This window comes from Oncorhynchus keta, chromosome 28, assembly GCF_023373465.1.
Source record: "Oncorhynchus keta strain PuntledgeMale-10-30-2019 chromosome 28, Oket_V2, whole genome shotgun sequence".
Classification (NCBI taxonomy): Eukaryota; Metazoa; Chordata; class Actinopteri; order Salmoniformes; family Salmonidae; genus Oncorhynchus; species Oncorhynchus keta.
In genome coordinates, this window is record NC_068448.1 from 38103470 (window position 1) to 38116194 (window position 12725).

The window sequence follows — 12725 nt, forward strand, 5'->3', positions numbered from 1 at the left end:
GAATTTGGAAACCACATACACATTCATGAACTTCCATGGATCTGGTCCAGACGGAGGTTTGCTCATATCAAACAGTCTCATGCTTACCCATGCACACCAGATAAAGGCATGTTGTCCTTTAGAAAAGTAACTTTGGATATAAATAACTGGATAACCCTTGCTAGGGAAAGCCTGGTTCACACAGAACGACAACTGCTGGGTCTGCGGCAAAATGGATAAATAGCAGTGGAACAAGAAAAACACAATAGAGATGTTTAGAAACCAAATGCTACCGTATAGACCATATTTAGCTTGATGTCAATGGAATGTTAGATCCGTTGTTTTGATGAGATATCAGAGTCATACTGTTTCCTGTAAAGGATAGATTCATTAGACAGATCACATCCACAAGATATAATCAAATATACATATAATTGCAGAGTATTTTTTATTTTTTTAACACAATGTAAAATTGTACATGCTTGCTGTAACATCCCACTGGGCACACAATTTAATTTCAATGTGGACATTTGGGTAATATTTGGTAGAAACGTTGATCAATGCGATTTCAACCTTTATTCACCCACTCAATAAATCAGCCAGAAGTTTGTTGGCTAACTTAATTGAGTGATGATCTGACATTATTTCAAAGGTACAAATTAATTATATTTCATACAATGTTTGTCTATGTTGAAAATGAATTAAAATGTTGAACTTATCCTATGGTTGAAATTCCACCCTCAAAAACAACAGTTTTCAATGATGAGCCCAGTGGGATAGAGTATACTGTATGTAGCCAACACAACAAAACAATTGTTTACCCTTTCACTAAGTTTGATTGACAAATAATTGCTAAGTATATATTTTTCTTTCAAATGCTGCAAAACGTATAGCCATTCCAGCCGTGCACACATCTTCATGATAAAAGAGTCTAGAGGCAAAAGAGTCCTAGGCTGTGCTATGTTGTAGCACCATCTGCTGCTGAACAAAGAAGGTGACGATAGGTTCTGTAGATACTGTAGACCAGGACGGGTCAACCCTCCTGGAGGGCCTTTTCTCCAGCCTTGTTGAAAAAATGCCTGATTCAGTAATAGGTCCTAGTTACTTCCTTTCCCAGTAGTTTTTCATTCACTGAAGGGGTGGTTATGTTCAAGGTTCCTCTGGACGAAATAAGGAGTAGGGTGCCAGCCATTTCACATGATGATCCCTAAAAAAATGGTTCATATTATTACAATATCGTTTTAAAAACATGTCTGTGTTAATGGGTGGGTTAAGCTGTGTTTTATTAACAGGGTTAACAATAGCACCCTCACTTGTTGAGTTGGAATGAAGCTGCAAAACTAAGAATGAATCAAGAGAGCACATCCAGACCATAGGTCTGTCTACCTGTGGTATTTTTGTCCCTTTCTCCTTTGATATTCCATTTCATCCACTGTCCAGACGGCCCCCTTGCCTCCCTCCACTCGCACAAAACACTTGTGGAGGCTAAGATTGTGACGGACAGCGTTCTGTGGCGGCAAATGAATACAGCTTGTGTCAGGAGTTCAGGAGCTAATATCGCTCAAGGCTCAAATATAGGACTCATATGAAAGCGAGCATAATGATCCAAGGAGAAGTCTAACCTTCCATGTGGCCGTGTTGTGTCGGAAGTAGAAGAACATGGTGGTGAACCAGTTGTAGATGTCATTCAGGGAGCGCTGCTTGTCTGGAGACTCCAGTATAGACTGCAGACAGACATGGTGGACATTCACAATATGCTTGTGCAATTGAAACAACTCACATGGGGTCTAGACATAGATTGAGGTCTTGCTACACATGTAGTCCAAAACAACAGATGTTATATTAATGTCACACTTGTCGCTGTCTTGCAGTCCAACAAGGATGCATGAACTACCGAGCAAACTGTATGCTCCTCAGCCACTCAGCCAGACTCTCGACAGTCTACCTTTTCCTTTTCTCAAGTGCTCCTTTTACACAAGTGTTCAGAGAGACTCTTACTGTTTAAATCAGACAACTCACCCATCTTATCATGCAGGCGTAGGTGTACAGTGGCCTAATGTTGTTGTATTTGTAACACTCAACACTCGGGATAAGATCTGTAGGACGGCCAACGAAAGCAAACATACCAGGTCTTGAGTTTGGATCAGATTTCACAGCAACACGAAAGACAACATCACCAAAACAGACAAGCAAAACACTTGTAGGAATGCACTCAGAGTGGCATTCAGAATCAAAATGGAGTGGAACTCCCCCGTACTTAAGAAGAGCGGGGGGGCAGTGTTACCTGGCCGTAGGTGGTGGGGAGCAGCAGAGGGCCAATACTCGTGCTGCACCAGCTCCTCTGGCTCTTTAGTGGTGCAGTGTGACACTCCACCTCGGTTCTGGGGCAGGCCTAGTGACAGGCTGTGCCTGTAGGGCCAGTCTGAAGCTGCCTTCTGACAGGGAGAGAGACCATGACCCAACAACACAGACATTCAACAAGGACAAGTTGAGGTACATAGAAATTGTCTTAAAATGCAGGATAATGGACAATGGCCGGTTACTATAGTCACTCGAGGGAATTATTCAAAAGAGAAGTTACCAAGACAGTTGATTTGTGTCCAGATAGGTGCAGATGTAGTTGCATTGCGAAGAGTTTCTGTTTTTCCACAGTCAGCTAAAAAAGAGAGGAGATTCATTGAAGGCCACATTTTCACTTAGCTGGACTTGGAGCTTTTACAACCTTTCCCGGGTTCTCCGTGTTCACTAGTTGGAGTTTTTCTGTAAAACGATATAATATGTAGAACTACAGGAACAAACCTGGGTCTCCATGTATTGCACCATGTCTTGTTGTACCTTCCACTGTGCAATGCTTCTGTCTCCATGGCCATGGTCAGAGTGGAGGTGTCTGGAAACACCATAAAGAGCATCACTGTCATGACTATAAACAACAGCGCCACAACTGTATGACAATGACTAATGACATATACTGGTGCTCATTACTTACTTCAAAAAACTGGGGAATTCTTCAAATACTGCATCGCAGCCAGGCCAGCAGCAGAATCCGTTGAGAAACAGAGCACTGGACCCCTCTAGGGTTGGGTGACCTGCCCTGCAGAATGAGGGGAGGAATATTACAAACTTAGGACTGAACGCAATCAATCAAACCAACCTGGCATTTGTTTATGCAGTTTCTGTTCATGTCACAAGCTCAGATGCACGTACATGCACACAGACGCACACAGACGCACACACACACACACACACACGCGGAACTCACTCATGTTGCCTGGTGATGATGGAGCTCTGCTTATTAGGACTGGCTGTCCTCGGGGGAGAGGGGTGACGAGTTGGCCCAGGAGAGTGCTCAGAGTGTGGGGGAGAGGACTGTCCACGGCTCCCTGTGTCCACCTCCACCTTGCACAGTGAGATGGGCTGAGCTGAACTGGCCTCTGTTAGAGTGCATGGTGCTGGAGGAGCAGAAGGTAGAGAAAAATGGATCTTTATGGAGAAAGACCTCGATACACTTTCCACGAGCCTCCTTTGAATAATGTACAGTATAATGGCTGTATACAATCGTATGCAACATATGGAATGAGTCCATGCTTTTAAAGCCGCTAGTGTTTCCATTCAAAAGTGTGACTGTACACACACATTATAGGGTGAGGGAAAAATGAAAATGTTTTGACAAATATTTAATGGTCCAGTTGTGAATGCTGTCCAAGCGGACAGAACTATGGGGTTAGTTATAGATTCTATACATCCATTATATACTTGAGGGTCATGGACAGTGTTTATACTGTAGGTCTTTCTCCATAAAGAGCTGTTTTATAGAGAGCAATAATAATTGCGTCTTTTAGTAAGCACTGACACAGCCATGGTCCGTGGAACAAAGCCTACGCGGAAATTAATGGAGTTTTATATGTCTGTGGTAAACACAGGCTTAGGAGATCTTATACGTTTTGTTCTATGAGATAATCTTCATCAGCTAACGTCACTTGTTGTGCATTTTGAAGCATTGACTGTATGTAAACTGAAAAAAAGCACATGAAGGTTTCATAATTCATAAATGCCATGTCAACTGACTGATATTATCGCATATAACCAAACGTATAAGATCTCCTAAGCCTGTGTCAACCTCAGACCATATTTTCTAAGGTTGTCCCAAAACCCTATTCTTTCCCCATTCATTTCCCCCAAAGGAATGGCTGAACGAACCAGAGGTAACTCCTTTCTATTTTTTTAGGACTACAAGCTGGCTTTATATCTTCTCCTAAGACATACTACATTTGCACACACTGTACATAGATTGTTCTATTGTGCTATTGACTGTACGTTTGTTTATCCCATGTGTAACTCTGTGTTGTTGTTTGTGTCGCACTGCTTTGCTTTATCTCGGCCAGGTCGCAGGTGTAAATGAGAACTTGTTCTCAACTGGCCTACCTGGTTAAATAAAGGTGAAATAAATAAACAAAAATGTAAAAAACATGTGTACGCAAGTGGGCTGCAGAGAGTCAGTCAGCGCAAAGCGTACCCTGCGGTCGCACGTGGGCAGCCTGGACACCCTGGCGTAGAACAGAGGGTCTGTGCTGGCTCAACTGGGGGCACAGAGACACCCGTTGCAGGAGCGGTCTCCCCTCCTCCTCACTGGAACACTGGGGAGGACACGCAACAAGGCACATACAGTATCCCTTTCCACCAGCAGGGAGTTCTCCGAGCAAATACAAGCAACTTTCTTGTGCTAATGTCAGTGAAACTGAAACAATAATGTATGGGTTTACATGTATCTCAGGCCAGAATAGGGCATCGAAACGCTTTATAATAGGAGGCATAAGAAGGAATATCATACCTGCCGTAACAATATGCTTTGGAGCTGAGACGAGGCCATAAGTGAAACTCCAGGTCTAATCATCAATGGGAAGCCCGTCTATGAATAATGGACATGTATTTACTTCATTCCTCTCACTATAAGGACAACAGATATTCCATGTAATGAAAGTATAAATATTTCCTCCAAGCTAGAATCCTTAGTTGCAACATTAATGTTTGGACTTAACAATTACCCTTGAAGAAAACGTATTAATGCCTGATAAGCTGAGTTCAACAAAGTAAATGTAAACAACCGCTGTATAGCCTCAAAACATGGTTAAAACTGTCATTTTGATATCATGGATGGCCCGTCCTTGCATCCATAGCGTAGTCTATGAAATTGAGAGTAGTTCCATGTCTTTAGGCCCACCCCTCAGCTTTTTCTCGAAACAGAGGCTGGGTGTGGCTTTGTTATTTTTGATGGATTCTAGCTTTAATAGTCTTAAATTAGTATTATTATACAAAAAAACGGTATGAAACCAATTGATGTACACTTTAGCTTGAGCTCTTAACTTTCAATTCATGTTTATTTTAGTATTCATTATGTATTATTATTTTTCTTTGTAAATCTGGCTCAAATTTGGCTTGAAACCACAGTAACAGTTCAACCAGTACCTGCGTAACAGAGGTACGAGCACAGAGCTGAGGTGAGGCAGAATCTTTGGGCTGGGTATGTGCGTCTGGCTCCTCTCGCTGCTCTCGCTGCTGTTGATGTCGCCCACTGTTCAGTCGCCCACTCTTCAACCTCTCACTCTCAGTCTGTGGCATCCCTGGGCCTGGTGCAGAAGAGCAGAAATGGAGGGTTAGTGCTAAGTGCATGTTACCCCTAGGAATGCAGGGGTGGTGGTGGATAAAGGTTGACTCTCACGCTGCAAATGTGTAGACAACATAAACAATCGTAAATAAACACACATCGCAATAGATCATCTCCACACAGGGCACCAATTGTGTAGGTATGTTCCTATTTGTAAGGTTATGTTGTATTCAGTCCAAGCATATTGTTCAATGTATGACATTAAAACAACATATTGCTACAATATAATATAATAGAGAGAGAGAGAGAGAGAGAGGAGGAGAGAGAGGGAGAGAGAGAGAGAGAGAGGGAGAGAGAGAGAGAGAGAGAGAGAGGAGAGAGAGAGAGAGAGAGAGAGAGAGAGAGAGAGAGAGAGAGAGAGAGAGAGAGAGAGAGTGATTGGGGGATACAAATTTGCTCTTTGGTAAATGTTAGACAGCTACAGGTTTGGAGGCATATTATCTTTGTTCCTTTATCAGACATAATGAAAGGGAGAGGAGTTCAAACACAGTCTGGGCTGAGAGATTTTGTGGTTGTGCACAGGTGCAACCTTTGACTACACAGACAGTGGAGGGTACAGAGATGAAGCTGATAGCAGCAGGTATCTCAAAAATATAGCACAGGAAAGAGGGAAGGGGAGAGGGTGCTCCAATTCTTTTCTCCCCTCGTACCCCTGGTACTGATACTGTTTCAGTGGCCTTCACCTTTTATTTAGAAGGAAATAATGTGGTATCAATGGCTACGTTATTGTGCTTAGTATACTTGAAAGAACTACTTGGTACCAAAATCTGTTAGAACTCCCCACCAAAAAAACATGTAATTATATCATGTCATCTTTAGGTAAATATGTAAATATCTGGTCATTTCTGTACTGTAAAATAAAGTGCAACCCAAGAGCTTCTAAAGGCAACCTTATAGAACTCTATACCTCAAATGTTTAAAAGTCTATGGGTGACCACTGTGTACATTTGCAAATGCACGCTCTCACCCAGGAAGAGGAAACAGGAATTCAGTAGAAAGAGAAAGTACTGAAGCTCTTTGTGGCTTCTCACTTTTATCTCCACTTCACTAGCAAAACCAAACATTTCTTCTTTACAGAAAGCTCAGATCAAAGCAAAGTATTTGTTGTAATGCAAAGTGACAATTGAATCATGTCACATAAAACAGGTATTAAATGAATAAGCACATCTTTTGGATTTGGAATTGAGACCTACAGTACATGTTTATGTCACACAGGTTTGTAGGGTGTGATTTGATGAATGGATGTGCTACAATGACATTACAAGTAGAAAATTGTGATATATTAACACTTCTTACAACACTTCTCTCAACTGAGGACAATTACGTTCAGCTTTTACTATAGTCTAGGACTGGGTTTGATTATCAAAATGCTTTATTTACAATCAACTACATATGGAAAGTTATTCCTTCTGCATCATATTGAAACATTTTTCTCAGTGAGTTTTCTTATTACTCACTATGCTTCCATATCTAAAATATCTGTCTGATCTTGGCACTTTGGAAGGAACCTGTGGGTGATATTGATTTGTAGATTCGCTTTCTTTGACCTATAACACTACAGTAGGACAGGAAAGAATTTATAAGCAGAGTAATCATTCTTTTTTATCTTTGATCCACAAAGGACAGTATTAAACAGAATATGTTTTTTCCCCCCCAATATTATATTATTTTTAATTTATAATATGTTTTCTTCTAATTCAACTTTTCTTTTTGAACGAGAAGAAAAACGTTTATAAAAATATATTAGAGTAAATACTATACTGTAGTGGTGACTTAGAGACAGCTACATTAACATTTATGTCCAAAATTATTGAATTAATCTAAATGGCAAAATAAGCATGAAGACTAACTTTAAATGTGATGGTCATATAATACCAGTCCTACAGACAATAAAATAAAATAAACATATTGTGGTTTATATTACAAAGTTAGGATGTTTCTTGAACATTTGTGTCCAACTTCTGTATTTCCAAAGAGTGAACTCAGCTCCATCATTCATTGAATCTGTTGGCTCATTCATCACAAAACCCACTGATATTGCCAACTACTTTAATCGTTTTTTTACTGGCAAGATTAGCCAATTTAGGCATGACATGCCAAAAACAAACACTGAACCTACACATCCATTAATAAATTACCAAATTATGAAATACACACATTGTAATTTTGAATTCCGTAAAGTGAGTGTGGAAGAGGTGAAAAAAGAATTGTTTAACTTCTGAAATGTAACATTTCATTCTGTGATAAGAGTCACTGACTCAAAGCCACAAGAAGGTAGAACGTATTTCAAACGTTGCTTGTAAGGGGGCGGTAGTTGCAGAAATGTTGGGCCTGACAACTTGGATGGAAAATTACTGAGGATGATAGCGGACTATATCGACACACCTATTTGCCATTTGTTCAATCTAGGCCGACAGGAAAGTGTGTGCCCTCAGGCCTGGAGGGAAGCAAAAGTCATTCCGCTACCCAAGAATAGCAAAGCACCCTTTACTGGCTCAAACAGCTGACCAATCAGCCTGCTACCAATCCTTAGTAAACTTTTGGAAGAAATTGGGTTGACCAGATGCAATGCTATTACAGAGTAAACAAATCAACAATTGACTTTCAGCATACTTATAGGGAAGGGCACTCAACATATACGGACGGCACTTACACAAATCACTGATGATTGGCTGAAATAAATTGATAATAAGAAGCTTGTGGTTGCTGTTTTGTGTTCTTTAATGGAAGCCTCTCCAACATAATCCAGGTAGAGTTGGGTATTCCCCAGGTCAGTTGTCTAGGCTCCTTATGTTTTTCAATCTTTACCAATGACCTGCCACTGGCACTGAGTAAAGCCTGTGAGTCTATGTATGCTGATGGCTCAACATTATAAACGTCAGCAAGTAAAATCACACAGTCAGTTTTAGAATGGCCTGTGCTATCTGCGATCCTTGAGATGTCCCTATCCCATTATAAATGACATTTTAAATGGTTATGGTAAGGGTTAAGGTTAGAGTTAAAGTTAGGATTAGGATTAGGGTAAGGATAGTGGTTAAGGTGACTGACAAGTAAAAAGCTAGAACTAAATATTTAAAAAACTATAAGCATTGTATTTGGGCCAACATTCACAAAACCCTAAACCTCAACTAAATATTCTAATGAATAATGTGAACATTTAGCAAGTTTATGAGACTAAACTGCTTGGTGTAACCTTGGATTGTTAACTGTCATGGTTAAAACACATTGATGTAACAGTAGCTAAGATGGGGAGAGGTTGTCTGCCCGTAATAAAGTGCTGCTCTGCTTTCTTGACATTCCTATCAACAAAAGAAGTCCTACAGGCCTTAGTTTAATCGCACCTGGACTACTGCCCAGTCATATAGTCAAGTGCCACAAAGAGAGACATTGGCAAATTACAGTTGACCTAGAACAGAGCAGCACAGTTGGCCCTTAAGTGTACATGGAGAACTAAGATCAATGGCATGCATGTCAATCTCTGTTGTCTCAAAGTAGAGGAGAGACTGACTGCATCACTACTTGTCTTTGCGAGAGGTATTGACATGTTGAAAGCACAGAGATGTCTGTTCAAACTAGCACACAGCTCAGAAACCCACGCATACCCCACACAACATGTCACAAGGGGTCTTTTCACAGTTCCCAAGTCCAGAACAGACTTTGGGAAACGCACAGTACTACACAGAGCCATGATTACATGGAACTCTATTCCACATCAAGTAACTCATGCAAGCAGTAAAATCTGATTTGAAAAAACCCCGAATAAAACCACTTTATGGAACAAGGTGGACTGTAAAAGAGACACACACACACGCATATGCACACACGCTAGCGCACTCACTCTACACACACGTACATTGTAATATTGTTGTATGGTGGTATTATACATTTTGTATTGTAGATATGTAGTGGTGTAATACTTTTATATGATGTACTGTTTTATTTTTTGTTTTTAGTGTAATGTAAGTGCCATTATGTGTTTGGACCCCAGGAAGAGTAGCTGCTGCCTTGGCAACAGCGAATCGGGATCCCTAATAGTAGAATAGATCCCTAATAGTACAAATACAATTCAATAGAAATAAAAAGCAATTGAGATAGAACTACTACTCATGATTACTAATGTCACATTAATGTGCAGTGTAAATGCAGCTACAACAACACCCTACAATCATGTCACACTGACTCGGAGCTTCCATTTATAACTATGTATCACTATTGGCTTTCGCCAGAATTTGACCTACATGTATTATTCTATAAACTACAATACAAAAAAAACATGCTTGTATTATTCTGTTCATCCTAATCTGATCTTTAAATTAGGTTAACTGAATAAAAACCTAATCTACCTGGAATATTTTGGTGATTTGCAGATGAAATGCATGTTGTGATTGTAGTGTAAGCCTCAATACTTACATTTTTATATTGACAAAAAAATATTCATAGAGAGAAAATGCTTTCTGGTTTTCTCACAGATCAAAAGTAACACAATTGAAAGACCAAAGTATAACAGTGTAATTCCTGTAAAGTGATTCATCGTCTTTGACATTGTGGTACCGAAAATATTACCATATTCCATCATTTGCTTTTTTTTGTGGTAACAAAGTACAGATATTGACTACCGTCAGAAAAATCTGAATGTATGATAATTTTGATGACACAGCAACATGTGATGATACTGGTACACATTCTTGACATAAATTTTAAAAAATCCCAGTATCCTTTAATGATAAAAGACTAATTCTGGACAAGCCCACAGATTCGTCACAAATGACCTTTTTGCACCATGAGACTTCAATCCACCAACAGTCCATCATGTTATGAATATCAGGTCTTGGGTCTAAACCCAAATCATTTAAAGAATTACATTCATAATGAGATTGTACATTTTTTTTAGTAACGCATAGATATTTCAGAGTTTCAATTATTACATTTTTTTCAATTATTTCCTTGAATATCGTGAGTTCAAATGAATCTACCCTAACCGTGATAGATATCATACCAAAGTCGTTTCAATTTTGTGAATGAATGTGCCCAGTGTTAGAATTGTGTCGACTGGGTTGTCATTGAATAATCCATTCAATGAGAAGTTAAAAGTTATCTTGAACATAATGCTTCAAAAATGTGTAGAAGAAAGATTGGATTTGTTTTCGCCTATATGATTAGTGATGCTTTAAATACTTACTTTTACACCCGTTAACACCTTTTAACAGGTTCCTCACTAAAGCAGTCATTACAAACAAAGTTATTTTCTTAGTTGTGTTTACATAATATTAAGACCTATCATTCCCCTTTCACCCTTTTGCTATATGCCTACAATCTGTGTTACCCAACTGATATACAGCATCGATACTTTGTACGCTTTTAGAAGTAAGGTACATGACCATTAGACTACACTATAAAATAGCTCATACACCACAGCTACAAACAATCCACCATTACAGATGACACCAAACCAGATTACATGATGGTCTTGAGTTTTGCCTACTGTACGTACCTCTTGGGGACACGCACCCCAATTTGGGAGACACTTGTCCACTGAATGATCTCCCTTCTGATACACAGAATGGTTGCCAACTCTAGCTGAAAGCAAAGAAGTGCATTCCTAAAATGTAAAGGTCACACGTTAAAACAGACAGTTTTTCTCACCTTACACCTTCCGTATCTCCTGCTCGCTTTCTGTCTTCCTGTTCTTAAGAGGATGAGATGCTAGAAAATGAAGAAGAAAAAAGCAAACAAATGTCAGAGAGAGGGGGTAGTATTCCACAAGTGATGTTTGAAGTTTATTATGTTTAAAAGAACACAGACTACCAGCAATATTCACTGTAACGGGGAAACAGGTTATGGTAAGAGCAAAGAAATGTTTATTAAAATATGTTTAGAAATATAAAAATGTTTATGAAAAGTATATTTCTTTGATGCTATAAAACAATTATATTTGATTTCAGCATTAATTATTAATTTGTTAGGCAAGTAAGACCAAAACCTATCAGCATGTTTTGTCTAAGGTACAAATAAATGTTAACATTAATCTCCTCCAATAGTATCTTATTTTTGCTTTGCCAACCCATCGTATTCAGATAACTTTCACAATAGCTACATAAAAAAAAATCTTGATACAGACTAAACACAATCATGCGGCCTTGTATAATTTCACTGCGTGTCAACACAATGGACAGCCATGATGAGTAGAATTGTTCAAATAACGTTGCGTAATCACAATAACATGCTCAAATAAAGAGAAATCACTCGGATTACAGAGAGCATGAATAACGCAGAATCACCATCCCCTTCATTCAACACTCACCTGAAAATGTCACAAGCAACGTGTGAGAGAGGGAACAGATGTGTGAAATGTGTTTGCCAGAATCCAGTCTGTATTTATACCTGGAAGTCACAGTAGGAAAAACGTTTACGCCTGCCATCGAAATGGAAATGTCCTACCTCACTGCAACAGGTTTCACACAAATAAGCGTAAATGACTTACCCTACCCTCAATAGTCTGAAGCACAACCTATTTCAGAACAAATAAATGCTACAAGCCACAATGGCAGTGCACAGAAATGGTTTGTTTTGTGATTGTTGATTATGTGATCCACCGTATTGTGCTGAATTAGTATAAATCAAATGAATCTGGGTTGTCTGTGTTAGCCCGGTGGTCTGAAACCTAGGCATTAGCTTGGGGAGCTTTCGCAAGTCTTCAGGACCTCGTCTCCCTCTCCACAATGACCCCAGCAGCTAATAGGCATCAACTGAATGACTGGCACCGATGGGACCGTCTCGGTTGCAGCCCTGGTCGTCTGCGCACCACAAAATTGTGTTGGCTCACTGAGCTAAACCCTAAGCTTGGGAAGCTAGCGCAAGTCTCTAGGTTTCCGACAAAGTTACTCAACATGCAAGCATGGCTCATTGAACCACCTCTGTTACAAAGGCAATGCCCCACCATGACTCTGAGGGGCCTTAACAGTCCGCAGTGATATCGGCAGGCTCTAAACCCTACAATTAACCAACACATTCTCCAAACCACATTGTTAAATAACTTTCCATGGCTAAAATACTCTTCTAGCTCTCCTTTTACCCCTGTTTAAGT

At 39.7% G+C, this 12725-nt stretch overlaps 1 protein-coding gene across 5 annotated transcripts; it reads right to left on the reverse strand.

Moving 5' to 3' along the window:
• Positions 1 to 404: 404 nt before the first annotated feature.
• Positions 405 to 12394, reverse strand: LOC118361265 (forkhead box protein P1-like). Of its 5 annotated transcripts, none has more exons than XM_035741063.2 (15): positions 12123 to 12394; positions 11943 to 12022; positions 11285 to 11344; positions 5443 to 5603; positions 4808 to 4885; positions 4493 to 4613; positions 3239 to 3428; positions 2966 to 3070; positions 2779 to 2866; positions 2561 to 2635; positions 2264 to 2411; positions 1999 to 2075; positions 1602 to 1703; positions 1366 to 1487; positions 405 to 1186 (listed from the first exon to the last, which is right to left on the reverse strand). In XM_035741063.2, exons 4-15 carry the CDS (start codon positions 5593 to 5595, stop codon positions 1129 to 1131), a joined length of 1317 nt encoding a protein of 438 aa, XP_035596956.1. In that variant the 5' UTR covers positions 5596 to 5603; positions 11285 to 11344; positions 11943 to 12022; positions 12123 to 12394; the 3' UTR covers positions 405 to 1128. The 5 variants fall into 5 exon arrangements, with proteins under 5 accessions (XP_035596956.1, XP_035596952.1, XP_035596957.1 ...); XM_035741059.2 differs by having other exon boundaries at positions 2264 to 2414; positions 12123 to 12380; XM_035741064.2 differs by lacking the exon at positions 4808 to 4885 and having other exon boundaries at positions 2264 to 2414; positions 12123 to 12393.
• Positions 12395 to 12725: the final 331 nt, after the last annotated feature.